This window comes from Chelmon rostratus, chromosome 20, assembly GCF_017976325.1.
Source record: "Chelmon rostratus isolate fCheRos1 chromosome 20, fCheRos1.pri, whole genome shotgun sequence".
NCBI lineage: Eukaryota > Metazoa > Chordata > Actinopteri > Chaetodontiformes > Chaetodontidae > Chelmon > Chelmon rostratus.
In genome coordinates, this window is record NC_055677.1 from 2,471,204 (window position 1) to 2,498,625 (window position 27,422).

Genomic DNA, 27,422 nt, shown 5'->3' on the forward strand with positions numbered 1-27,422 from the left:
AAGGACATGTCAGCCTCAGCTCTCTGGACATAGAAACTTGTACTTTCCTTTTACTTCAGCTTCTCTGTGTTTTTACTGCTGCAGTATGTAAATCTAGTATATTAATACTCAATTTTGGGACCACAAATTTCCTTCAGCTGAATCCTAGAATTAGCATCCTGACATAAAAACATGTCTATACTGTAGTTAGCGAGCTAACATGCAGGTTTACTATTTAGTTTACACACACCTGAGCTAACGATGCTACATACATACAGCAACATTAGCCTGATAATTTGTGGCTTTAGCTTGTTAGCATGTGGTGAGACACAAATGAACTACATGCTGTAAAAATGAATCCTGTCTCTCCTTTTGAAGCAGAGTCTTGACGGACGAAGACAAACAATATGTCAGCGATCATAATATTAATTTGTTGAATTCATTCTTCAACATACTGAAGAGATCAAACTACAACCTGTAATTTCTGCTTGTTTTGCCATCATGGTGCTTGCTGTTCATTTCAGGTAATTTGAGGACAGAAAAATTGATTTGAGGGAACAAAATAACAAATTTGTGCACGCAAATGACCAAATGTTACCTGGATGCTAACCTGGTTTTGTGGGATTGCGCTCACTGACTTGCAGCAGTGTTTTTATTACCTCACCTGGTGAATGTTTAACCTGACAGAGTTCAACATAAACAAGACCCACAAGTGGATCAAAGGTCAGAGATGTATGTCTGCAGACTTTTCTGGGTCACTGATGGTCTGCAGATAACAGCCACAGTCGCTATTTTTCCCAGAAGTGAGATGAAACGTCGACTCAGCACACAAACACTCCCAAAGTTAAACTCTTGACCATCATCTGAGAAGACGTGCGGCTGCTGTTTGAGGCGAAGCCCCGACGGAGTTGCTCACTCTGACCTTCAGCAGCACAGAAAAGAAGATTTGGTGTTTGTGGCTGTAACATTGAACTCATTTTAGTATTTCTACACATTCACTGCAGCTGATCTATCAGACGACTCCTTTAAGGCTCAGTTTTCTTCAGGACTCGTCATGATAAAGGCACTACTGTAGAAAAAATGCCATAGTTCTGCCCTACAGGTTATAATGAGGTCACGCCATGAAAATAAGACAAGCTGACGTTATTGTGTTGTAACTAAGAGTCCAAAAGGGCTTCACACAGATAATAAAAAACTTGAAATAGTCTTTAATGGAAGAACTCAAAAGCCTCACAGACACACTGCAGTGCATCAATTCAAGCTTAGAAAAACGTCAATTAAAAAAGGTTTTCCTTGTAAATATGTTTAAATCATTTTTAGAATCCAAACAAACGAGACCACTATGACCTGTGTGATCAGTTACGGATTTATTGAAAACTTAAGCAATAGTTACTCTTCTGCACATCAAATGCACCAAAGCTAACGAAGAGTAGGTCAGGAAATGACAGAACAAACACAAGTGATTCAGAGCGACAGATTAGCAGAAGACAAACGGTTTACTCAACACTGAACTACACGCAGAATCAAATTACTGTGATGCAGAATTCCCCTTTTTCCAAGGCTGAACTTGTATGAATCAACCTTTGTCTGAATGGAGAGAGAAGCCGAGCAGTCAGGCGCAGAGCGAGAACTCTTCGTCCCTGGTCAGACTCTCGTGCTTCCTCCTCTTCCTCCTGCGCTGAACTCCTGTCATTCCTCGGCCGGAGTGGCCATCTTGACGAGGCTGTTCTTGTTGAACCTGAAGAGCCTCCAGCCCTCCTCCTGAGACAGGTCCTCAGCACCGCGCCTTTTGTAGAACTGGACGGACGGCTCGTTGTTCTCCGCGACCACGAACATCATGCCATTGCAGCGCATCTTCATCGCCAGCTGGAGGAGCGACGAGAGTTAAAGGTTAATCAAGCGGCTCGGTTTTTCACTTCCATAAAAGTCACTAAGCGTCGACAAGATTGAACCTGCAGAGGGCAAGTTACACTGGCTGCATAACTCTAAGTCCTGCATTTCCCATAATGCATCAGTAATGCCAGTACAGCCTTGCTGCTTGGGGATGCTCAAACCTTTCAAACTCTTTTCTGTTAAAGATGCAACACAGACTGTACAAATGGACGTAGACTTCAGGTTTTCTGCTCTAAGATAAGTTTCGACATTATTTTCCTCTTATTTTGTGCTTTTAATCATGACATGACATCAGTTTTGGGTTTAATTGTGCTAAATTGCACCTCTGATTTATTCTTTTCCACATTAACGTAGCTATAAGGTGCTTTTAACCATGTTTAGATTTTACTACCACTTAATTCCCTTGTTGGTTCCTTTCTCGTGAGCTTTGTATTAAGACATTTGTCAAAACGTGGCTGCTTAAAGGAGCTAACTTCACATTTTCTACACTGATATAAATATAATGTTGAACTCTGAAATATGTTGATTTCAGAGTTCTTTCTGAAGGTGGACTCTCTATTACCAGGCAGTGGTCCTGTTTCATCCTTCTTTCTGTTATGACACTTGCTGCAGACTCTGTGCTGCACTAAGAGCTTCGGTTCATGAACATACTCACATCACTGAGATGCCGGAGGAGCTCTGAACCGATGCCCATCCCTGGAGAGAGAAGAAACACAGGAAGGCTCGTTAATGAAGAAGCAGCAAAGAGGCAACTGAGTGTGGACTGGACTAGATTTGTACCTCTGTAGGGCTCCATCACATAGAAGTCCTCCAGGTAGAGCTGTTTGCCAATCCAGGGGTCGTAAGTGAAGTAGTACATGGCAAAACCAACTACTTTCAGACCTGGAGAGACAAGTTAGACGATGATGAAATGACTGAGAATTCTGCTGCTGTATTTGTTTTTATGTTGATATTTCTATTGTTGTATACTGCCATTACTCCTGCACGTTTGCACACATTTTTGGCACGGTGCCTGTTTCATGTAAATACTGTAAGGTATTTTAATGTACAGTATTAAATGCACATTTTGAATGTCTTACAGTATTGTCATTTTAAATACTTTTCATCCATCTTCCAACTCGAGTCTACTTCTTGTGCTGCCTGAAAATGTGAATTTCCCCTCTGGACAAAGCCTTGTCTTAAAGGTGCAGTGTGCAGGATTTATGAGGCTCTATGGGCAGAAATGGAATATAATATTCATGTCGATGTTCTCTTTACTGTATAATCCCCTAAAAACGAGAGGCATTCAATTGGTTGCAATCTGCAACCTCACAATTAGATGCCACTAAATCCTACACACTGGACCATAATACACAACATGTATGTGAATACTACATTTTTCTTTCACTGCACCACGTTTTGTCAAGAGCAGCTGACTGTTAATGTGAGAGTCGAGTTGTGAGGCAAACAAGTAGTAATCTAACTTTTAACATGTACACTTCTTAAAGTTTCTGATGCAGTCTGAAGCCAGATGATGTTATTAAATGAAGCATGGTGTATACGTTCCATCGGCGTGTGAGCACCTGCAGCCCAGCAGCTGCAGCTGGGCGTCTGACTCTTAAACAAACAGGCTTCTGTTATTATAATTCCTATATGTTGTTATTTTACAAAAGCAGGAAGCACAGACTCTATAACGTTTAGGTAAACACTGTCAGTCTGAACAGATGGTGGAAGCATCATAACATCAAACTTGGGAATGTTATTCTGGGAAGTGAGATCATTTAAAGAAACTCAGGTTGGTATAAAACTGACACTTTGACAAAGATTTGAACATCTAAAACTCTGTCGCACACATGGCGACAGCAAAGAACATATCTGCAAAGCTACGTGTCTGCAGAGACTTCAACAACATGTCAATCAGTTCGTCAAGCATCTGGAGAACCATTTCCTGTCATCTGAACTAGAGCCAGTTCCAGCTACGATGGATTGTTCTGTGTTGTTCTTTTTTTATTTACGAGGTGGGGTGGTTCATACCGTCACTGCTGTTCTCTCCTTGGATTTCAGCGATGATACAATGGTAAAATGGGGTGTCACCAAATCCATCCTCAAGGAGCTCTGCAAGGAAATAAAATCTTTAAACACAAGATGCAGAATACTAATTACCTGTGCATACAGATGGATGGCGGTCACCGGAAAGCTCACCTTTTTCAGTCAGTAAGACATGGTGCTCCATCTCTTCGTATTTAGCAAGTTCCTGAGAGACGAAACACAGAAACAACTCGTAATGTTTAGTGATGAGAAGATGTTTGACACTTGCACCCAACCCATGCTGAAGATTTGAAGCAGAAACGAATACACGTCTACTAACGATAAAACTGAAACCCATTTATCAAGAAGAAAAAAGATGAACTGGCTACAGATTGTTGGATGCAAGTAGTTCCTGCTTTTGTCGACTTTAGATGATTTGAATGTTTGGTTTTGGACTGGTGGTCCTACAAAACAAGAGACCTTCACAAGTCGTATTGGGATCTGGAAAAATTGTGATTGTATCATATTTATGTTTTATTTTATATTTCGTAAACCGATTAATTGATTGTTTGCAGTTGCAGCGGTCGTTTTGTTCTCCATGTCATGAAGGCAGTTACAAGAACTGCAATAACATTTCACCAGGGTCAGCCTTGATAAGAACATAAGCTGGACATAAGACTGACCATATTTGGAAAACCGGCAGTCAGACCGGATATGAGTCGTCTGGTTGAAAACAAAGGCCCCCGACACTAATCTCACACTCGGACATCCTCCGGACATTTTCCACCTGCCACTTAGTCACCATCAAGGCTGACTGGTGTAATTGATGAATAAAAAGGCGACGTTTGACTTGGTCTGTCAGCGCCGACTGAAGAGTTATACGAGAGTTTCAGTTCATAGGAAGGTCAAGGCTAACCAACTATTAGCCAGCAATTATCAAGCTAGCTGAATTCAACCGTTCTGTTTAATTCATATCGAATAATATGATTTAAATACAGTTTCTGACAACATTTCTGGTCTGTTCTGGTCTTCGGCCTACCTTCACCAGTCGTAATATATCAGACACGTCCCTGGGTTCAGCCTTTCGTAATTTATACTCCATTTTCTTCTTTTACTCTTTTTTCCTCTCGTAACAAGTCCTCTGTACGTGAAGTGAAAGATTAGATGTTTCTTCATTCGCTTCAGAGTGGCTTTTTCCCCACAGTCAGCCTCTGGTCCAGACGCGTTTGTCGAGACAAGAACATTCAGCAGATATCACCCCGTCTGGGTCGCTGCCGCTCAACTATCCTCGCCTTTGTTTACATCGGACCTTTTATACCCGGCTCGCGCCGGAATGCGGTTGGTCAGTCTCCACAGCTCTCAGATTTCTGACGAATCAGCGACACCGTCTAACCTTTTTTAGCCAATCGGAACACAAGGGGGGAGTCTGTTTTGATCCTCTTGTAAGATGTTTGTTTTTGACTGCGAAGGCAGAAACTTGGAAAAATACTTTATACTTCTTGTAAAAGTAAAAATTACACATAAAAACTGGATCAGTTTAAAGTAAAGGTTTTGCGTCGTCACTGTGCTCGAGTTGCAAAAACAATTAGCAATAAAATATATAACACTTACGCTACTCAAGTACAAACCGTAAAAATCTCCGTGGTCTCTTAAAATGTTCAGAACTGAACAAGATTCTATGTTTTGCAAGGACTCGAACGACTAATACTTATACTTTGAGGTGTGTAACCATGAACGGCACGTAAGTAGTTCAGCTCACCCCTTATGTCACACAAGAGGAATTTTCCACCTCTCACAGACGGTTGGGTTAGATGAGGATACAGCCTATATCACTGTGACAGCTCTATGCAAGACTTCAAACGGGAGTCCAGCAATTTAGTAGTACACTTTCGCAAAGTTAGTAGACTTGTGGGGCACACATTTTACTAACGAATGGTCAAAAATGATGCAGAAGAGGTTGTGGTATTCTGTCTCACAAGTACTAGTTCAATGTACTGGAACAATCACCATCAGTGTGATGGTGACTTTTTCAACCTGGCCACCAAAAACGGTATCTTAACTGAGCCTAAGTTCATGATCTATGTGGCACTCCAAAAACATGGGTTCTGCCAAAATCTATGACACATTAGATTGTGTGATGCTAAAGGAATAACAACAGGAGAAAGACAGATGGATTATGGATTCTGACAATACATGCATACTACTAACAATAAACCACAATACTATAATGTTGTGACATAATTCATACACAAGTTAGACCTTATATAGATACTATAGAGGTAGAATTTTTGTTACAGCTATCAGAATACATGCCAAATTTCTACTTTCTCTGTATATCCAGACCTGGAATTCTTCATAGGGTTCAGTCAAAATCTCTGATCCACAGGGATGAACCTGTCAGGTCAGAAGTAGAAGCGCCTGACAGGTTACACTCAGGGTTTGAATAACAAGAAAACATGATTCAGTATAAAAGGGATAGTATACAAATAGAGAACAACAAAAGAGGCAGGGATATATTGCATTACACAAAAATATTATACAGCATACAGACATCAAGTGTTTTGATGCCTTTTTGTTAACAAAAAAAATTAGGTTGAATTGAAAAAAAAGGAAAATAATGCTAATTCTATTTGCTATTTAACAAAATCTTCTTGGGTTTTGGAGGAAACCAAACACCACATTTTCCCAAAGGCTATTAAAACCAGAGTCTGCACTCGGGGTCTTACGTCTTACGTCTTACGTCATATGACAGTGGGTGTGGCGGAATACCAACACGGAAGTTATCTTGTGGTCCTGGCTCTCTGGCACCTTTACCGCTGAACTGCCTAAAGAGAAAATCTGCGCTTTTTCTCTGATTCACTCAGCTCACCGGCTTTTCTTGGACCCCCGAAATTGTACCGCTGATAGTCCGGACACTACAATGCTCTCACCGAGGTCAGTGTGATTAAAAATGATGCTACTGCAGCGTGGGACGTTTAATTTGCTAATTACAGAAGCACCGTTAGCGTATTTACAAGCCAGCTAACTCATTCTGGGAATGCGAAGCATCTTTATAACCTACTTGTGACACTGATTTATGTTGATGAACTTTGGTTGTAGAGCTGGTTTTAGGTATTTTGCGATATAAATGAAGAAATCAGGTCCACCTGGGAGTAGTTAACTACGCCTAAACAGGGTGGGGATTCGTTGTATACGTAAAAGGTGTGTCAAGTTCATTCCACTGTCAGAAAAGGTGCCCATATTGTATAAACAACAAACTGTACCGAAGTATTTCACCATGGAGAAATGTGCTTTTCCATGCTGTGTTACACCTGTGCAAAGTATAGTTGCAGGCCAAACTCATTGATATACTTTGTGGCATCGTGTATGAAGTTTTAAGTCTTAAATATGCATTCTGTTTTATGAACTCATACGTAATACATGGAAAATATTATTCTGCAATCTATCATGTAGCTACAACTCTCAGATGAATATCTTTCACTGGAATTTAGCAGAGTAAAAGTTTAATTCCCAACAGTCATTATCCATATAAGACAGAAATATAAACTAGAAACATTTTGTCATCTTTTTAAAACACTTCAAAAGAAAAAAATAGGGATAAATGGAAAAAAAAATAATGAGAAATAATTGCAACTTAAATAAAATGAACCAAAAAGGGTTCTGTTAATTTAATCTTTATTAAAGTGAGTGTACAGTTTTACCTTTTGAAATTTTATGTATTATTTAAATTCCAAAGCGATTTATTCTTTGGACAAAGACGATATAATTTCTTGAAAAAGGAGTGCCAGAAATATGGAATAAGAGTTTCAAAAGAAGATGAAATGAAAAGACGACATGATCTGTGGTTTCAACATCATTTCTACAGAATTTACACGTGTTGTAAAGTGCAGTAATGCAGTGCAAACGTCTTAAGAAGTGGAGATGCAGTTCTGAGGTTTTGTCACTTTATTGCATGAGAATTAAGATCTGGATTAACAGCTTTGTTACTTTCCTCTGGTGTTCATAATGGAACAAGTTGGAGCAGGTGATTTCTAAACAAAGCTGCTGAACACAGCTGAAGTATCAGGTAACACTACAAGTTTTACATGATGGAGCAAGCAGTGAGAGTCTGTCTGTCTGTCCGTCTGTCTGCTCAGCGGTCCACTGTGCAACAGCAGTGCAGGAGTAAAGACAAACCAGATGCCTTAGGATGGTTATAATTAGAAGAGGAAGATGCATGTGGATGTAACTGGACTCCTTGGCCTTAAGGTCATCTCAGGGTGTGTTTGTTTTTTGTCACGTCCTCACGGGGGCTGCAGGTTTTTGCTGCTGCGGTCGGCTGCGTCCTTGACAGCCAGGTCATTCTGCTCAGGGGGCGCATCAAAACAGGGCAGGGCGCCGGACATGGTTGAAGGTAAGACCTGCTTCCTGTTTGACATGATAGACCTGCTGTAGACACATTATGTCTGCTGTCTGGTTATACAGGAAGTTTGCTGTTTTGTGTTGCATTGCAGGTTTTGCTGACTTGCCTGTTTTTTAGATCACACTTGATTCAAGAAAACAGTTGATAAATCATTAGATAATCAGTGAAATGAAGTCAGGATGGCAGAGTCACAGGCTGAAAACACACCTGGACATGCCAAGCAAGCACCTGTTAATGAGTCACTACCTAAAAACAACCCCCCTGAACACTAGGCACTGTGGCTTTGAACATGCCTGGAGGTGTTTGTTGTAAGAGGGATGTCCTTGAAGCTTTTGATGACATCCAGCTCTTGCAGCTCTTGCAGCTCTTGCAGCTCTTGCAGCTCTTGCAGCTCTTGTTCAAATGGAGGAGTAAACAGTTTTCCCAAGATGGCAAATTCACGTTGTTCATCCAGTCATAGCCAACAAATGTTGCAGATGTCCAACCCTTTGGCAACGACCCTAACTTTCACTGTGTGGTTGTTAAAGGGTTTGATGTCTAGAACGTTTGTTCAGTAGGACTGAAGGAGCAACATGACTCGACTTCGCCATCCAAACAAATGTAATGATGAATGAAATGTCACCTGTGAGTTAAATCCTAATCAGTTGTTCTCTCCATACATCCAGCCTCATCCCCTCATCTTTTGAATTATTTTTGTTTCTCCACAGGAAATCCACTTTTTCACGTGTCAAATGGTGTGTGTTGGTGAACAAATCCGAGACAGAGCCAAACAAAACTAAACAACACTACTCCTACCTGTAGTAATTAGCTTCTAATTTGCTCTACTTGCATGTTAATCCCTCCTGCATGTTTCCACGCTGACTGACTGACCGTCCATCCTCTCTCACCTGCAGCACACCTTGTTTTAGCAGCTTTTACTGTGCACCTGTTCTGCCTTTTGGTAGATCTGGATTTAATGTTCATGCCGGCTGGATTTGTCCTGCTGCTCCACAGCTGAGCTCAACCTTCCCTGCAGCACTCGTCGGTGATCTCTTTACCTTCCTCTTCTTCTTCTTCCCTCGGCTGCACTGAGTTTCAGTGACGTGTTACAGCGGGTTTCCATGTGATTGTTGTCTCTGTTTTCCACAGCTTCTTTCTTCTCGGTTGTTTCATATTGTCTCTAATTATTACTGCTTCAAAACCTTAGAAGTGTAACAGTCTCATTGTTTGCTACACTGCTCTGACAGAGACAGTATGAAACATACAGCCTTGAACTGCACTACAACTACTACACACACACACACACACACACAGAGGGAAGGTCTGATTGTGTGTTCTGTGTTTTTCAGTGCGAAACAGGCTCAGAGAAATCGTGGGAGCCTCCACCAACTGGAGGTACTGAACCGTCGGAGTCAAAGCTCCAAGAACACATAACAATATTTACGCTGCTTTGTTTCATTCGTTTTTTTAAGACTCACACCAGGATGAAACCTTTAATGATACTTTTTCCACAACAGTTGTAACTTTGTGCCAGTTGTGGAATGTAACTAAATCCATTTACTCAATTACTGTACTACACTACATATATTTATTACATGAGTTTGTGACAAATATGATATTCTATAAAACTGTAACACTGTGGAAGGATCCATTCTGCGTTATGAGTACTTTTACTTTTCATACTCAAAGTACATTTTGGTGAATTCAGGACTTTCGCTTGTAATGGAGTATTTTTGGATGGTGGTATTTCTACTTTTGCTCAAGTAAATGATCTGAGTACTTCTGCCACCTCTGCTTGGAGCAATGTTAACATGTTTTTCTTTATTATTATTGAGCTTGAGTTATTATCTATGTGTTTTTCTGTGTGCACATATTTTCTGGCGAGCTTCTCCCTTCTCATTTTTTACGTTGTTAATGCATCTGTTGTCTTATTTAAAGGCTCGATATACACGTGTCTGAAAAATGACAAAGGATTTACATCAGGAACCATCTGATTAAGAATAAATCAAAAGGATTATGAATCTGACCAGACGTTCGATATCAACTTTTGGTACTGGACAGGATTCAGCATGTGGTCGTCGGGACACTTATCTCATTTTTCTCTTGCTACCAACATGTTCTGAGTTGGATGACATGTTGAATGATCTTGTCTGCAGTGACCACCAGCAGGCCATGGCGGAGCGCGTGTCGCTGTCGTCCATGTTGGCAAAGTCTCAAAACGACCTTCCAGCCAAGCGGATGAAGGACAGCAGCCTGGAGGTCCACCTGCCTCTGGGCTCCGAGCCACAGCTGAGAGAGAAGTACCTGACCTTCCACAACACTGTCAGGTACACACACACACACACACAGGTTCACAGACTGATAAACTAGGACTCTCCTCTTCCTCTAACTCGTCTTCTGTCTCTTTCCAGGTTTGGTAGAATCCTGGAGGACTTGGACAGTTTAGCAGGTATCACTATAACACAAAAGATTTCCATTATAACTAGTCAGGAAGTTCAACACAGCCACACACTGATGCCTTTTCTTCCTCGTCTCTCTCCCTAGTCCTCATCTCTTACTCTCACACCTATAATGTGGCTCTGAAGAGGTCTCCGCTGTCCATCGTCACCGCCCTGGTGGATAAGATCGGTAAGTTCCCTCATATTTACGAGGCCAGTGAGCTCCGTGAAAAGTTTGGCCATCAGAGTCAACATCCGATAAACTTGTGTGTTTAGAGTCTATTTCTGTAGTTAGTCAGTTAATTAATTGATTAATTAGAAGAGGATCTATCAGCAAACAATTTTGATAATTGGTTAATTGTTTAACTGATTCATTAAGCTTTGATATTGAATATTTGTTGGTTACAGCTTGTTATCTGTGAACAGTTGGCTGTTTTTTCTGTGTAGTATCATTGTAAATTGAATATTTTTGGTCTAATAATCACAACTTACAGCCTTAGCTGGTTCAACAAAAACCACAAGACTCTTATTATTTACTCTTACTCTTTATTTGGCACCACCACAATTCAAATCACATTATTCTCATTTGACCGAACGGACCGAAGCCACAGTGAACCTGGACACATGTGCTTGTTTTGAACGCAGCTTTTCGTTGTTAGAGGTCAGGTTTGGGTTGTAGATGTCGTCTGTTTAAGAGTTTTCATGTTGTTTCTTTGTTGGACAGACATGAGGCAGCACATCATCTATCCTGACTGCGACATCAAGTTCACTGGTCATGTGACGTGGGTCGGAAAGACCTCTATTGAAGCCAAGATGCACATGTCTCAGGTAGACTCCTTTCCCAGTCTGCTGACGCACACACAGACAGCTGCACATGCCTTTAGTGTACGAGTGTAACAGACAAATTAAACATCAAACTTTAACGATATCGTGTGACGTTGGGTGAGCAGCAATATCCATCATGGCTGCAGAGACGCACCCACATTTCACCGAAATCTATCCCCAAGAATAAAGCTGTCACTGTCCCACCAAGGTCGATTGATCCGTAGTGCAGAGGTGGAATCAAGGCCGAGAAAAAAAAATAAAAAATTACAGATTAGCTCTGGAGCGAGATGTCCTTCAGTAACAGGAAGACTATTTCACATGGCTCTTCTTTCAGTACCGTGATGGAGCTTATGCCCCAGTCCTGGATGCTACGTTCGTCATGGTGGCCCGGGATCCAGAAAACAAGAGGTAAGATGCTCAGTCCAAAATATTTTTTTCCCAGAGTCTGAGGTACTTTCACGTGAATCAGTATTGATACAGACAGGAAGTGAACCTGCACTAAAACAGGACGCAGCAGTTGTCAAACCAAACAGGAGATTTCTGACTGTGAGCTTTCAGAGCGAGAACTGTAGAGAACATGAAATAGACTGATGCTGTAAAGTACAGGAAGGAAGGAAGGAAGGAAGGAAGGAAGGATTCAGATTCTTCACTTCAGTACAAGTACTAATATCTCACTGTAAAAATACTCTGTTACAAAGTCAAAGTCAGCTTTATTGTCAATTCTGCAGTATGTACAATCACAATTGCGTTACTCTTCAACCTTTGTGACAGGACATATATTAAAAAGAGATAAATAAAAACTGTACAATCTAAACAATGAAACATTAAGAGAGTGTAATAGTGCAAATGTAAATGGTAGTGCAAAAAGAATTAGCTTAACAACTGGTGGTGAATAAAGTGACTGTGTGTTGTTTTCCTGAGGGGAGTCCTGTGTTAAAACTGTTACTGAAGTATGTGACTGTAATCAATCAGGGAAATACTTAAAGTTTTAAAGTAAAAGTATTGAGTGCAGTAAAACGTCCCTGTGACTGTTCTGCTGTTCTATCTGATCTCATCAGATTATTGTGACTCAGTCGTTCATGTCAAAGCAGGATTTTCAGCTATTTTGTATCAGACTGCAACTAATGATTCTTTTCATTCTGGATCAATCTGCTGATTATTTCCTCCGTTAATCGATCGATCGTTTGGTTTGGAAACATTGTGAAAATAGTGAGAAATGTGGTGACGACGAGGCCAAAGTGACGCCTTCACAGTGTTTGTTTAGTCCAAAGCTCCACATTATTACAAACACATTCAAATCATTCAGAGGAAAAGCAGCAAATCAAACATCTGAGAAACTAAAACATCAAATGCTTTAACGGGAAAAGATGAAATTAAAATGATTAACAGAAAACTGGCAACTCATTTAATAATCAGCCAATTGTTTCAGCCGTGGTAACTAGTAACTAAATCAGTCAGACTAATATTTCCCTCTGAGATGAAAAAAATACAAAGGAAATACTCATGTGACGTACAAGCACCTCAGACTTGTACTTCAGTACAGTTCATGAGTAAATGTACTTAGACACTTCCCCCCGCTGGTGAAGCGTATTGAGTGTCATGTGGACTGTGAGGGATTTCCAGAACAGTGTGAAGAGGAAACGAGAGTCTGAACTCTCTTCATTCATCGGCTTTGCTGCTGTTTGTTTCTGTTCACGCTTCTTCTTCTTCTTTTTATTTCAGAGCAGCTTTTGTGAATCCACTGAAGCCAGAAGGTCCAGAGGAGGAGAAACTTTTCCAGCAAGGAGAAGGTATGAGATCCTGGCGCGGCCTCGGTTAAGATGACGCCGTCACGTTTCACAACATTTCTGTGTCCGTCTTCTCTCTGAACTCTGTGTCTTTGTGTTTCCAGCTAATAAATCTCGCCGTGTGGAGCTCAGCACTGCGTCTCTGCTGAAGGTGGCGCCCACAGACGAGGAGAGGAAGATCGTACACAGTCTGTTCCTCAACACACTGGACACAAAGTATGACGGAGATACTGTGACATTAAACCTGCACTGTGCAAGATTCAGTGAAGTCACCCTTTCGATGGGGTCATTAATAATCGTTGTTTATCTCCGTGAAAGTCTGGTGAACACGTTAATGCTACATAAAGTCTGAAAACAATCGGAAAGCTTTTTGCAGTCCAGGGAGGTCGGATCATTTGTGCTCAGGCTGTAGCACACTTACAGAGGTTCATTGTTTCGTGTAATATGAAGATGCGCTGCGTTAAATGTCTTCCCGTCTGTTTTTTGTGTCTTCTCCTACAGGACGGTCAGTTTCCGCAGCAGACTTCTGCCTCCGAACTCGGTGTGGATGGAAGATGCTAAGCTGAAAGGACTGGAGATCTGCCACCCGCAGGTGGGAGGGAGGAACAGCTGGAAGGACAAAACACAGGAAGGCTTCATATAACTTTAATACTAAAGTCCATCTTAGTTTCTTTTTGCTATGACGGTGCTTTGAGTTAGGTTTAGTCTTTCAGGTTTGATGGAAACACCACAGTGTGTTCTGTTCATCCTAAAATCCACATTTACATTAAAAAAGTAGAATTTGTAAGTAAGAATAGGATAGATAGATAGATAGATAGATATATTTTATTTATCCCAAGCTGGGAAACTGCAGTGCAGCAGCAGCATTACACACAGTGAAATAAGACTATAAAGAACAAACTATACATAATAAAATATCAAAATAGCGAGCAGTAAAAAAATATATACATAATAATAAAATAGCAAAATAGCAAACAGTAGTAATGAAAAGTATTGCACAAGAATATCTACAGCAAATGGCAGTGTGTAGAAAATAAAGTGTACCAATCATTTAGTTTATGTCCTTGATCTATAAATACTTTATAGAGTTTAAACTGGGAAGGGTCTGAGACGTGTTCTGTCTGTGTGTGTTGACCAGGAGAGGAACATCTTCAACAGGATATTTGGAGGTTTTCTGATGAGGAAAGCCTACGAGTTGGGCTGGGCCAACGCCTGCTCCTTCGGGTGAGAGCTTTGAAGACAACATGCTGGTGGAGAGAGACGGGGTGAATGTTTGTTTGGTGCTGACGTGTTTGTTGTCCCCCCCCCCCCCGGTGCGCTGCAGAGGTTGTCGGCCGAGTCTGGTGGCTGTCGATGATATCCTCTTCCAGAAACCCGTGGAGATCGGCTCCCTGCTGCTGCTCTCGTCACAGGTCAGAGAGTCTGTGGGATTGATTGATCGATCAGGATCTTGAAGGAGAACCTCCAATCACAATAACCAAGTGAAGTTCATATCCAGAGTTTGTGGACTGCAAATTTAGTGTATGGCCAAGTTCAGCGCTCTCCTCATCAGGCAGCTGTTTGCATCAAACGAGCTGTAAAAAGTGCTAACCGCTAATTCAGAATAAGCAGATATTTACAAAAATCAATGAAGCAGATGTCGACTTTTTTGGAATCACGGTTTTAAATAAGCAACTGTTTCCCAACACATTGTCCTCATCAACTTTAAAAGGTGATCATATGTGCCAGAAGATCAATGAACACAGTTTTAAATGTGATTGTTTCTTGTTTATTCATGAATGCTTAATGCTGAGTATTGAAGCCAAGGTTTCAGGCGTTTGAACAGTGGCTGGTTGATTTAATAAACCCTCTGACATTCCAGACATTCGCTCAGTGATTGAGAACAGCTGCAGTGAATTGATGGAATGTGGCCAGACAGTGTGTCCGGTCAGCTTGTCTGAGGCGTACTGAAGGAGTGTGCGTGTGTGTGTGTGTGTGTGTTTCAGGTGTGTTACACGCAGGGGAAGCACATCCAGGTCAGAGTTCACAGCGAGGTGTTCGACCCGCTGACCCGCCAGCACAACACCACCAACGTCTTCCACTTCACCTTCGTCTCTGATCGCGACGTCCCCAACATCATTCCACAAACATATGGAGGTGAGCTCACACACACACACACACACACACACAGTCACACACAATTTGACCTAAGTCAAACCCCAGATTAATAATAATAATAATAATAAATTTAATTTCTAGTGCACTTTTCGTCGGCAGGATCTCAAAGTGCTACAAAGTTAAAAAGTTAAAAGTTAAAGCGGTGCTCAATGAAAACAATAAACAGGTTAAAATCAGTTCATAATCAACATTCATAGGGCTTTCTGAATAAAAAAGTTTTCAGGCCTGATTTAAAAGAGTCTAGGCTCCCATGGTGGAGAGCCTGGTGCTGGGGGTGTTAGCGGATCTGAGAGTGCGGGTGGTGGGCTGTAGGGTCATGAGTTCTTGGAGGTAAGTGGGTGCAAGTCCATGGATGCATTTATAGGTGAGTGGCAAGATTTTATAATTGATCCGGGATGAAACAGGGAGCCGGTGCAGTGATTTAAGGATGGGGGCGATGTGCTCGTATTTACGGGCTCTCATCAGGACCCTGGCAGCGCTGTTTTGGATTCACTGCAGCTTCTGGATGGTTTTGCCAGGTATCCCGATGAAGAATTTTAACAATAATTGTTAAATTAATAATTAATAATATAATAAATTAATAATAATTAACTGGGTTACTTGGTATTAACCCAGGACTCTTGCTGGAGGTTGTGTGGATCAGCAATGCTCCACCATGAAGGACACACTGAGTTTTAGTGTTGATGTTTCATTTCTCTTTGTTTTTCGAAGCTCTCTGTTGAAGTAGTAGTATCCTGAAGATCCTTCTGGTTGCAGCAAAAGAATCTCATAGGCTTCAGTGCGAATGGCTGTGATGAACTGTACTGTGCTGTATTTGTCTTGTGTTTAACTGTCGGCCTCGTTCTGCTTTCTCTGTTAAATTTAAAAGGCTCTGAGAAGTTTAAAAAAAACGTCTGAGTAAAGTGAGGATTGTCTGATTGCTTCTCTTGTGTTCGTCTGTCAGAGTCGATGTTGTACCTGGACGGGAAGAGACACTTTAACCAGACTGTGGAGCACTGAAAGCGACATGTCTGCTGCCTGCGAAGCCTTCAGCGTATTATCAATGATGTGTGTGTGTGTGTGTGTGTTGAGAAGAATGAATGCAGTTCATACAGTATACTGTACATCCTTTTTATATCAGCCTTATTCAGTTTACACAGCCCACATGGTGACCTGACTCCTGTTACTTTATTTCTTCTGGTGTTGAGAGGACAACTACAGTGCAACAGAAAAACAGCTTTTTTGTATTCATTTATGTTTTATCTGCTCTGTTAGTCACAGTTGAAACCAGGGTTACACACGTTAAAAGCTTCTCTGCGGTCGTGTTTGACTGGTGAAAATGAAGCAAACGTTTCACTTCCTGACCTTGTCTTAACCTCATTTGTTCACAGTGTTTTACAGTATGTTACATTTTTATATTCCATTGTCACTTATACGCACAAATGTCTTTGGCTTTATCTTTTTTATCTTGAACGGGAATCTTTATTTGTCTGAATGTGTCAGACTGCTACAAGAGGGCGGAGGCTGCCATTTTTTTCTTGCTTTAAATCGTCTATTTACTCAAATGCAATAAATGAATTCTTATTTATGTTGACTTAGCAGTTGTTGTATCTTTGCTTCCTTATGTTTGATGCAAGTGACCATTGGTGGGTAAATATTGTATAAAAGGACGACTTCTCATATCATCTTTGATTTGAAAATTATGGCAGAAAGACATGAAATGAAGCCTCATAAATCTGAAAATGACCCAGACTGATGAGCCAAGAGATTATTATAAAGTACATGTAAAGATGTGGAAATAAAAGTAGTGAAAGTGGCCTGTGATAAAGAAAGTGTTTTTATCAAACAGTATTTATGTTATTAGTGCTGCTTACTTTCCATATTTTTCACAAAACTAAAGGTTTAACTTGCAGTTTTAATGATACGGCCTGTATACCTTTGTCTTTAAGATAAGATCAGATAAACTTTATTAAACCCCAGCGTGGGGATATCGGTGTTGCAGACAGCAGCAATAGAAATAGCAATAGCAAGGCAATGGAAAATAAACAATAGAAAATAAGAGGTTGACTACATACGTGTACATTTTTTACAAGAGACTATAAAAATATATTGCCGATGAAAAATATTTGGAAATATTGAAAATTGCACCAGGATTTGGAAAATGACAGATGGTTGGTAGGGATAAGATAAATACAGTGATTGCTCTATTGCACAGTCGATAAATACTCATGTGTAACTGTGGAAATAAAAGTACATATGCATGGGTGAAGTTCCTAAGGAAATGTTATTCTTAATCTTTTCAGTTTATCTACTTTTAAACTTTTAATTATTTTTTGTTCCGGATTCAATTTTGAACTGCGCTTCTGGGCCGCTATAAAAACCTTCGAGGAACCATCGTTCGGTGCAGCCAGTGTTCACCGGAGTCATTACACGGACGGACACTTGCGTGGAATTAACGACCCGCAGCCACTAACAAACGCCGTCATAATCCTTTAAGAGCCAGGTCGTCGTTCAGTAGCATGCAAAATATGTTAACCATTATCTCTAACGCACTTTGCAGGATCACTGGCAGGAATGTGGTGAGTGGTCGGGGGCTTAACGTAAAGCTGGGGGTCGTTTCAAAGCTAATGCTAACGGTTAGCTAGCCTGGTTTTGTTTGGCAGCGTTATGGGGCTGACCTTGTGGGCGTATAGCATGTTAGACACGGTGCCTATCTTGAGTCTTGCATTGCAGTTTGCATGTTGTGGTCAGATATGTGATTTGTGCTTGTTTACTGTGGGCTGACAACCATAATTCAAACAGCGACGCAGATAAACGCGGTCAGAACTCGGGAGCTAACAGCTAACGTACCGCTCGGTGTCGTCTCTGTCATGACTCTTTATCTGTTTCTCTCTGCAGTTAATCTTGACTTTGTCTCGTCTGTGTGTCTGTGATTGTGGTGGTTTGCCTTCCTCGAGCAGCTCTTGATGATTGAGATGCATTGATGTGACCAATACTGACCAATATCGGATTAAACACGCACCCCAAGGCTGAATTTTATCTATGTTGATGTTTGGTTATTTTTCTTTGTGTAGTTCTTCACTCAATACAACATCACATTTTTAAGATTTGACTCCCTAGAGCCAGAACACCTTATAATAGAGCTGCTTGAACTAGTTAAGCGCAGTTTTATTAAGATGTTGTCCAGTGTATCACAGTATGGCAGATGTATGCAAAACCACAAATTGAAGCTCAAAGCAATTTAGTGTTTCACTCTTCACATGTTCAAAATAGTAACTGTCATAACTTAATTTGTTGGATTTAATCACACTGTGTGATAATTAGCAGTGTACCTTTGCTGAGTACGTATCAACTGAGCGAGACGTGTAAACAGAAGATATTGGTCTCAGGTGAAACACATCAGTGTGTCCGCATTCACAGGAAAAGCCACAGCACATTCAGCAGCATGTTGTCTGTGTTCTGGCGTTTCCGTGGCAGCAGGGATCCTACAGTCCTTGTAGTTGATTTGTTTTTCTTTGTCTGCGTGTGTTTTATAAAACCTTTACTGATGTGTCTGATCCTGAAAACAAACATGTGACTGTAGGAACCCTGTTGTCTTATTGGCTTTGTGCAGATCTCTTGCTTGCATTCGCTCCCTCTGGCTTCCACTACCTCCTCATTCACCCTTTCTCTCTCTCTCTCTCTCTCACTCACACACACACACACACACACACAACAATCCCCATTTATTTCTTGCTTTTCTCCCTCCTCTCCACCTCCCCCATGGCCTGAACCCTAGGGAGCCCAGACAGTGTCAGAGGTAAGCGGCTCGTTGCTCTGCTGATGTTTGTCTGTAGGTTTGGTCCTACGGTTCCTTCCCCCTGCAGAGGTGTTCCCCATGGAGCTCCTTTAAAGTGCCTCCAAACTAGAAAGAATCAGTGCTCATAAATGAAATCACTATAAAACACAGTAGATCACACCACATTGCTCTTCTTCCCTAGAATGTAGCCAATCAAAAGTGTTTAACTGTGTTTAGTTGATTTATCCTTTTTAAAGGATAACTTTCGTTTTTTACAACCTGGACCTTATTTGTAGCATTAAATACGACCATTTACTCCCCCAGACAACTTTGGTGGCATTTGGAGTCGTTTTGAAGAAATTAGCCCCAGAGGAGCGGCGTGTATATCCGTATAATGCGAGTACTCGGGGCATCCATGCGCAGCCTCTATATAACGCATAATCTGCAGAAACTCGTCCATATTCCAATATTTAGTTATGATATGCTGCTGCCGCCGCAGATTATGCGTTATATAGAGGCTGAGCATGGATGCCCCAAGTACTCGCATTATACGGATATACGCGCCGCTCCTCTGGGGCTAATTTCTTCAAAACGACTCCAAATGCCACCAAAGTTGTCTGGGTGAGTAAATGGTCGTATTCAATGCTACAAATAAGGTCCAGGTTGTAAAAAACGAAGGTTATCCTTTAAGTCTTTGGATTTCATTGAACTGCCCATTCCAAACATCAGTCTTTTGTTTGTTTTATTTCTTTACACAATGATGTTACGAATAATCTGTGGTAGCACAGTTGAACCTTGATACCTGGGTGAGAAACGGCTCAGCTGTATTTTACATTGACACAACATTAACCGGCTGTTTGAGATCCTCTAGAGTCTTTTCAGAAAGGTTATTGTCACTATGTGACCAGTTAACCAGTTAGTAACAAAACATTAACCAACACCTGACATGCAGCAAATGAACACTGATGTTCTTGTTGGAACATTTGAACAATATTTGTTATTTCAGTGTAAATAGGTGTTTATTTAGATCCCTGTACACTAATGTTCCAGGTGCCCACATCAATGTATTTACAACTCTTTGATTAAGAAGATACACGTTAACCTCTAACAACCATTAACACATGATGAGGATTGTTGATCAGCTACTTTTATATTATTATTTATTCATCAGTTAATTGTTTCAGTATTAATCATGATGCCAAGTGATATCAGAGCAGTTAAAATGAGGTTTGGATGATGTGGATAAAAACTTTGATTACAGAATGTGTCGTTTTTATGATTTTTACATTAAGATGTCAAGTTATATTGTGATATAGTACCATGTCTCTTATACAGCTGCTGTCTGAACTGTTTCTGAGTAAAATGACAACAAAATTACTTAAATCAAATACCTGACAAGTCGATGCATTTCATCAGATTCATCCAAACAAATACAGCCGGGGTGAGGAGTTTAAAATGTTGTGTCAGTTGTAAGATATCAGGTGATGTGCAGACACTGTTGGGCTGGTCTCCATCTTCCCTCAGTGGGTTTCTCCTTACTGTAGCAGCTAGAAGTCATCACCTGTGTGTGTGTGTCCCTTCTCCATGTAGCTGCTGCTTCTGCTGTTCTCACCTGTAGATGTCTCATCACCGTACACTCTGTAGAGCTCCTCTGGCTGTGCTGTGCTCTGGTCTCATTGGTTGGCTCCTGTGTCCCCCAGTTGCTGATTGACCTGTCAGAGTACGTCAATCTAACCTCACCGGCGGCGCCCGCCTTGGCAGAAACTCAGCGGCAACCACCTAAACCACCTCCAGTCAGTACTAGAGCATCTGCTGCTGAGTTAGGTAGCGGCCAGACCGACCAGCTAGACAGACCAGTAAGAACATGTGTAGATCCTCCGTGTCTGCCTGATCACTAACAGGGGTGGGAAACTTAACGTGTGTCTGCAAGCCGCTGTGGCTCGCCACAACTGTTTAAAGTAGTTGTCTGTTAGCAATGTGCCGTCCATCAGTCTCTTTTGTGGCATTTTTGTCTGGTGAAAAAAACTGAAGACTAAGTTTGAGTAAAAAAAAAAAAAAAAAAACTTATCTCAGAAAGTCACAGGTGCAGATGTGTGTCTTGTCTTTTAAGCACTCATATTTTTCATTTCATGGATTTTGTGTGAAACCATTCTTTATTTCCTGATCTATCAATCTTTATTATTATTAATATTATTAATTAATCTTTTAGTCTTTGAAGTCAGAAAATGGGAACAAAAATGCACAACTTTCCTTTGCTGAGGTGAACTTCCAAATAAATTCCAGTTCAGTTTCCAGAAATAATCTGTAAACAAATATATAAAGCAAAGAAAAAAAACAAAAGCAGCTGTACTGTCATATTTAATTTCATGGCATGTTTTCCTGATAAACATCTCAAACCTTTAAATTATTAGAATTTATGTCAACTGATTTCCTGCTGAGTTGTGCTCCACTCTTATTCATTACTATACAACACTAAACAAAAACCCACATTTGACGGAACCGCCCAGCTCGAGGTCTGAGCTTCATCCGTATCACACGGTCTTCCTCAGTTTCTGTGAATCTGCTCAGCAGCTGTTATGATTTCATCCACAGCTCTTTGAGGACTTGTTTGTGTTGTCTTCAAGTGAAGCTTTATTTCTTACCATCAAGCTTTTGTGCCAGTAAAACGTGTCTAAGTGGACCTTTTTATTTTCCAACTTATTTCCAAGGAAAATTGATTTTCATGCCTAAAGATAAAAAATACTTCAGTTGGTTGAACTAAACCTTCCTCAGAATCATCAAGCTGGATCAGATCAGAATTTTCCAGAGGTCACTTTGTACAATCTGGATTCAGAAGTCTCTGATCAGTAACATAGGAAGTATTTCCCAGCCTGGCAGATGTGTCCTCAGATATCCACATTTTCTATTTTAGTCATTTATTGTAGAGCAAAGATAAAACCTTGTGAGGCGGCCCTGTAAACGGAGGTCTCACTCTTCATATTTTTCCAGAACCGAGCAGTTGTTGGTGGAGTAAACGGTGTTCAGAGCCCCAGCTGAAGATCAGGCTGGTGTTATTCTCCCACCCTGTTACTGACCTCCACACATCACAGCTGTACAGTAGCTGTCAGTCCAGCGTGAATCACCAGACCTAAAACCTGATCCCTGACTCCTGTAGCCCCACCTATCCTCTCCCTGCTGTGAAGAGGAGGGCAGCCCTCGCGCTGTCCGTGTGGAAGACCTGTGTGCTTTCCTTGCTGTTCGTTACGTGTAGTGATTGTGACACGTGCGTGCTTTTGTGTGTGTTTGAGCGATGCTTGATGTGTGTTTTTGGTCACCAGGGTGCCAGAGTGGTGGTTTCCCGCTCCTTCGCTGACTTCACCCCTCAGGTGACCTTTGACATCAAGGTGGGTCGCAACAAAAATCAAGAAAGAACAACTTAAACTAAAGAACACTGTTAGTGCTGGTGATCGTTTTTTCTTTCTCGGTCACTGTTTCATAATGTTTCTCTGGCCTGTAGAAATGCGACGTGCACCGTCTGGAGGAGGGTCCTCCGGTGAAGGCGGAGCTGACCCGGGAGCAGGGCCTGCAGTATTATCGCATCATGCAGACTGTGAGGCGCATGGAGCTCAAAGCTGATCAGCTGTACAAACAGAAGATCATCAGAGGCTTCTGTCACCTGTACGACGGACAGGTGAGGACGCCTGATGCATGAGGCCCAGGTCTCACTGCGTTTCAGATGGTCTGTCTGCCTGTGCTGAGGTTTGTCTTCTCCAACAGGAAGCGTGTGCAGCAGGCATCGAGGCCGCCATCAACCCCTCCGACCACCTGATCACCGCCTACCGCGCCCATGGGTACACGTTCACCCGCGGCGTGGCCATCAAAGAGATCCTGGCTGAGCTCACAGGTGAGAGAGAGGTTAGAAATTAAAAACTGGGTGGATGAATTGTACCTTTACGTGCAGCAGCATCGCTCATCTTCATTCCTCTTCAGGTCGTAGAGGCGGCGTGGCCAAAGGCAAAGGAGGCTCGATGCACATGTACGCGCCGCATTTCTACGGAGGCAACGGCATCGTGGGAGCGCAGGTAAACACAGCAGGAGACACGAGAAGCTGGAAGTATTTCAGCTGCACCAGACTTTGACGTGTTCTGTAACAATCCCAGTTTTTTAAAACGGCATGATAGTGTTTTTTTCCAGTGCTGTTAAATGTAACCCGCCTGTGAATTGTCCAGGTTCCTTTGGGAGCCGGCATCGCTCTGGCCTGCCAGTACCAAGGCAACAATCAGGTGTGCGTCACCCTCTACGGAGACGGGGCAGCCAATCAGGTAAACATCCTGCCCAGTTCTGAAAAATAAATACATAAAACAACAAGACCCCAGCCCGACTGACTCCCTACACTCTGATCCAATCAGGGCCAGCTGTTTGAGTCGTTCAACATGGCCGCCCTGTGGAAGCTGCCGTGCATCTTCATCTGCGAGAACAACAAGTACGGTATGGGGACGTCGGTGGAGAGAGCTTCAGCCTGCACCGACTACTACAAGAGAGGCGACTTCATCCCAGGAATCAGAGTGAGACAAGCACAGAGCTGCAGGAGGAAGCTGAGGCAGGCTTGCATGTGGTGGCTGAGGCTAAAAGCTCCCACCGTCATGGCCTGTCTCACGCCTTTATTGACCACACGCATACGGATATTTTGCAAAACACACATTTTCCTCTGCGTTTGGGCCCAGCTTTAGCTCGCTCAAACAGATTTAGAAAATCTTTTTCAACAACGATGTCGTCACCTGAATTCGCACGTGTCCTCAGTGTCAGTGTTTGTTACTGACACCAAAGAAAAATAAGCTCACTCAATACGCTCAGAATGCTCCTCTCTGGTATTTGACTGTAGTGATGTTGACTTTATCGCCACCTGCTGGCCTGGCATGATTGAGCATTTTTGGAATTGTTTTGCATTTTGTGTTCGGAGATATTTTGGAAAACGAAGGTTGTGAGTGCAGGTTTAATGGAGGGGGAAAACATCAGTTTTGAAAAATATCCGTATGTTCAGGGTCTTTGTCGCTGGCGATGTCGATGCTAACCTCAGACATGGTTAAACGTTGGTCCTGGGCGGTAGCTGCAGTGTGTCTGTTGGCTGTACGCTGCAGCTGGCCTGTGTGGACCGAGACTAGAACAGGAGGAGGCTGACAGTCCGTCCTGGCAGTTGCAGGTGTGAGCATCCATGAAGGTGTCAGATGCTCATGTATGATACTGCACACAAACAACGAAAAGGCTGCACATTCGACTGTTTTGCTGCTGCGCCTTGTTTGTCTTTGACCTGTCCCTCCTCTTCCTCTCGTCTTGCAGGTGGACGGGATGGACGTCCTTTGTGTCCGAGAGGCCACAAAGTTTGCTGCAGACTACTGCAGATCAGGAAAGGTGAGCTGAGCTTCTGTGTGCCAAGAAACAACTTCCAGAGATAAAATCAGACAGATTCTGGCAACACGCCGGTGGACAGTTTAGTGACGATCTACGAGTCGTCCAAAAAGTATTTATTTATGCTGAGGAAGTAAACTTTTGAAGCACAGCACTCTGAGAAATGACCTGTTGTGTGTTTCAGGGTCCCATTGTCATGGAGCTGCAGACCTACCGTTACCATGGACACAGCATGAGTGACCCAGGTGTCAGGTAAGTCGCCTTTAACACTGACGCTCCTAAATGACCTCATGCTGTTGTTTCCTCTTGACTGTCTCTCTAATTTTAGTCTCTGGTTCACATTCAAGCGCAGATATAAGAAAATTACTTAATTACCCTTTTTATAAAATCCATCTTAAGTATAAATGGAAAAAAAACAATTTGAAGCTGACAGTACATGTTTGGCATCTTCCTGTTTAAGACCCAACAGGGAAGAGTTTGTGCTGACTGTGATGTAACTTCCTGTAGCTACCGCACTCGCGAGGAGATTCAGGAAGTGCGCAGTAAGAGTGACCCCATCTCGCTGCTGAAAGAGCGCATGCTCAACAACAACATGGCGTCTGCAGAGGAGTTCAAGGTGAGCGCACACAAACTCTGCAGAGTCCATAACGAGCTGCAGCGTCGCTCCTATTTCATAACCACCCACAAGAACGGCGTCATGGATGTTAGCTTCATGTAAAGTGTTCAAACCGGTTTGATATTAAGCCAAATACTGTATTTTACAACGGGGTGTCGCACATGACTCAGCACTCCAAAGTGGTGTGGGTCAAACAAAGGTCTAAGTCTCCAGCACGCTGCGTACCAGAGATGTTTAATATTTTCTGATGGCGATCCACTGAAAAGACGAGCTCAGGGAGTTCAGCTTCACATGTGTTCTGTGTGATCAGCCGTGTGTGAGTGGGTTTGAGATAAAGTTGATTTCCTTTCTGCAGCTTTTCCCTCAAACACTGTTTTGTCTGGGGGGGGTGGGGATTAACGTGAGCCCTCTCTGTCCTGTCAGGAAATTGATGTTGCGATCCGTAAGGAGGTGGAGGAGGCAGCTCAGTTTGCCACATCAGATCCGGAGCCCCCGCTGGAGGAGCTCTGCAACTACATCTTCCACAACAACCCGCCGCTGGAGGTCCGCGGGACCCACCCCTGGGCCACGCTCAAGTCCGTCAGCTAGACTCGCACACATGCACTCCAAATATACTTACACACCAACCATCTAATCTTCATCGAGAGTAGAGTCCCTCCTCTTCAGACTACCTGACTCACCCAGAAATGTCCAGCAGCTCCTTCTTGATTTTAGATCGCAGCATTCCGCACCTTAATGGGACTCGGCTTGGACCTGAAACCTGTCAGTGTTATTTATTTATAGTTTTATATAGAGATATTTAAGATTTATTCTGTCTGTACGTTCCCTCTGCCGCACGTCTTCACTTGTACAATCATCAAACCGCTGTTTGAAGATAAGTGTGTGATTTACAGCTTAGAAGAAACCCGGCAGGGCTGCACGTTATACGCACAAAACTCAAGTTTCTGTTTCTCCTCAGTTATCTCCCCCACTGCGGCGTGTCCGTTACAAGTTCCTCCACTTTTTAGCAGCACTTTTTTTTCCACTGTTTTCCAGCTTTTAAATGTTCAGAAAAAACAGGATTCCGCTTTTAAAAACACTTTTCCCTCCAAGAAACCAGCGGCAAGTTTGAAAAGGCAATCGTGACTGTCGTAAAGTCGGTCGATGTTGAAGCAATCAGTCGCTCGTTGAGTCTCTTTGTTTTACATTATTTTGGGAGCCTGGCAGGCGGCTGGAGAGTACGTTTATTTACTCTACTTAAGTACAACTTTGAGGTACTTTTTGCTGCGTTTGAGAGGAAAATATTCTACTTTTTACTCCACTGCATTTATTTGTATTTTATTGCTGGTTACTTTACACATTGAGATTAACACTAAAACAAAATATCAGCAAAGAAATTTATGATGGATGATCAAATATTAAGATACTAACTGACACAAGAAATTTTACGCGGGCACATTTTAGTTTCTTGTTTGTGAGTTTGGAGAATTATATGACTGTGACCTGTGAAGATGCACTTAAAATATGGAGCTAGTATCTGTGTTGTCAGATTGAACGTATGGGGGGAAAAACAGCAGCAGTGACTTTATTTTCTGTTTCATGTTCCTCTGTTCTCTCCAGGAAAGTTGACTGTTACTGACCCTGAACTTGTACAGATGTGAAGCTTTACTCGACTGTTTGGCTGTAAAATGAATGCATAAAGAAAGCAGGAAGATAAACGCTGGCTGTGTGTCTCGTGTCTGTAAAAAGTGGAAAGGATGAGAAATACTTCATGTTGTTGTGAAACTGCCTTTTTGAATTTTGTGTTTTATTTTGAAGATCCGCAGTTCACATAAACATCCCCTGCTGGAAATAATACCATTAAATTTTTAACCTGAAAACTCAAATTCATGTTAAAGGTGACGCTTGCAACCATGAGTCAGCTGGTTCTTCCTCCACCACAATCAGGAATGTACTTGTACTCAAGTACTCTTCTTTAGTAAGAGATACTTGAGTGTTTTTTTTTTTTTTTTAAGATTCAAGATTCAAGAGTCTTTATTGTCATTGCGCATGTCAATGAAATTTTCATTGCAACCCCCATGTTAGGAACAGATGGTAAGAAAGATAAGAAGATTAGAAAGAATAAAATTAAGATAACTACAATAAAATAAAATAAACCAACATGCAATAAAAATATTTGTAAAAGCAATTAAAAATATATTTAATGATACTTTCTACT

The 27,422-nt window shown here is 41.9% G+C and overlaps 3 protein-coding genes across 8 annotated transcripts; 2 read left to right on the forward strand and 1 right to left on the reverse strand.

Moving 5' to 3' along the window:
- Positions 1 to 1,333: 1,333 nt before the first annotated feature.
- LOC121623733 (diamine acetyltransferase 1-like) lies at positions 1,334 to 5,151 on the reverse strand. Of its 2 annotated transcripts, XM_041961156.1 has the most exons (6): positions 4,919 to 5,151; positions 4,054 to 4,105; positions 3,886 to 3,966; positions 2,653 to 2,754; positions 2,528 to 2,568; positions 1,334 to 1,845 (listed from the first exon to the last, which is right to left on the reverse strand). In XM_041961156.1, exons 1-6 carry the CDS (start codon positions 4,979 to 4,981, stop codon positions 1,669 to 1,671), a joined length of 516 nt encoding a protein of 171 aa, XP_041817090.1. In that variant the 5' UTR covers positions 4,982 to 5,151; the 3' UTR covers positions 1,334 to 1,668. The 2 variants fall into 2 exon arrangements, with proteins under 2 accessions (XP_041817090.1, XP_041817089.1); XM_041961155.1 differs by having other exon boundaries at positions 2,528 to 2,754.
- Positions 5,152 to 6,649: 1,498 nt separating this feature from the next.
- Positions 6,650 to 17,034, forward strand: acot9.1 (acyl-CoA thioesterase 9, tandem duplicate 1). Its single transcript, XM_041961811.1, has 16 exons — positions 6,650 to 6,813; positions 8,178 to 8,272; positions 8,989 to 9,015; positions 9,610 to 9,655; positions 10,417 to 10,587; positions 10,672 to 10,709; positions 10,805 to 10,888; positions 11,423 to 11,526; positions 11,858 to 11,931; positions 13,246 to 13,313; positions 13,415 to 13,526; positions 13,812 to 13,902; positions 14,449 to 14,534; positions 14,635 to 14,722; positions 15,296 to 15,446; positions 16,411 to 17,034. Exons 1-16 carry the CDS (start codon positions 6,800 to 6,802, stop codon positions 16,464 to 16,466), a joined length of 1,305 nt encoding a protein of 434 aa, XP_041817745.1. The 5' UTR covers positions 6,650 to 6,799; the 3' UTR covers positions 16,467 to 17,034.
- An 845-nt stretch (positions 17,035 to 17,879) lies between these two features.
- On the forward strand, positions 17,880 to 27,053 carry LOC121623860 (pyruvate dehydrogenase E1 component subunit alpha, mitochondrial-like). Of its 5 annotated transcripts, none has more exons than XM_041961346.1 (13): positions 17,880 to 18,025; positions 19,225 to 19,245; positions 20,925 to 21,080; positions 22,542 to 22,607; positions 22,721 to 22,894; positions 22,981 to 23,107; positions 23,194 to 23,285; positions 23,433 to 23,525; positions 23,613 to 23,768; positions 24,541 to 24,612; positions 24,794 to 24,861; positions 25,117 to 25,225; positions 25,649 to 27,053. In XM_041961346.1, the coding sequence occupies exons 1-13, from the start codon at positions 17,966 to 17,968 to the stop codon at positions 25,811 to 25,813; spliced, it is 1,359 nt and encodes a 452-aa protein (XP_041817280.1). In that variant the 5' UTR covers positions 17,880 to 17,965; the 3' UTR covers positions 25,814 to 27,053. The 5 variants fall into 5 exon arrangements, with proteins under 5 accessions (XP_041817280.1, XP_041817284.1, XP_041817281.1 ...); XM_041961350.1 differs by having other exon boundaries at positions 20,925 to 21,017; XM_041961347.1 differs by lacking the exon at positions 19,225 to 19,245.
- Positions 27,054 to 27,422: the final 369 nt, after the last annotated feature.

Coding starts and splice junctions, on each gene's coding strand:
- LOC121623860 (XM_041961346.1), top strand. CDS start 17,966: ATGCAAAATATGTTAACCATTATCTCTAACGCACTTTGCAGGATCACT. Junction 22,608..22,720: donor AGGTGACCTTTGACATCAAG/GTGGGTCGCAAC, acceptor TCTGGCCTGTAG/AAATGCGACGTGCACCGTCT. Junction 22,895..22,980: donor GTCACCTGTACGACGGACAG/GTGAGGACGCCT, acceptor CTTCTCCAACAG/GAAGCGTGTGCAGCAGGCAT.
- acot9.1 (XM_041961811.1), top strand. Junction 13,314..13,414: donor ACTTTTCCAGCAAGGAGAAG/GTATGAGATCCT, acceptor TTGTGTTTCCAG/CTAATAAATCTCGCCGTGTG. Junction 15,447..16,410: donor CATTCCACAAACATATGGAG/GTGAGCTCACAC, acceptor TTCGTCTGTCAG/AGTCGATGTTGTACCTGGAC.
- LOC121623733 (XM_041961155.1), bottom strand. CDS start 4,981: ATGGAGTATAAATTACGAAAGGCTGAACCCAGGGACGTGTCTGATATA. Junction 4,106..4,918: donor ATATATTACGACTGGTGAAG/GTAGGCCGAAGA, acceptor TTCGTCTCTCAG/GAACTTGCTAAATACGAAGA. Junction 1,846..2,527: donor TCCTCCGGCATCTCAGTGAT/GTGAGTATGTTC, acceptor TCGCTCCTCCAG/CTGGCGATGAAGATGCGCTG.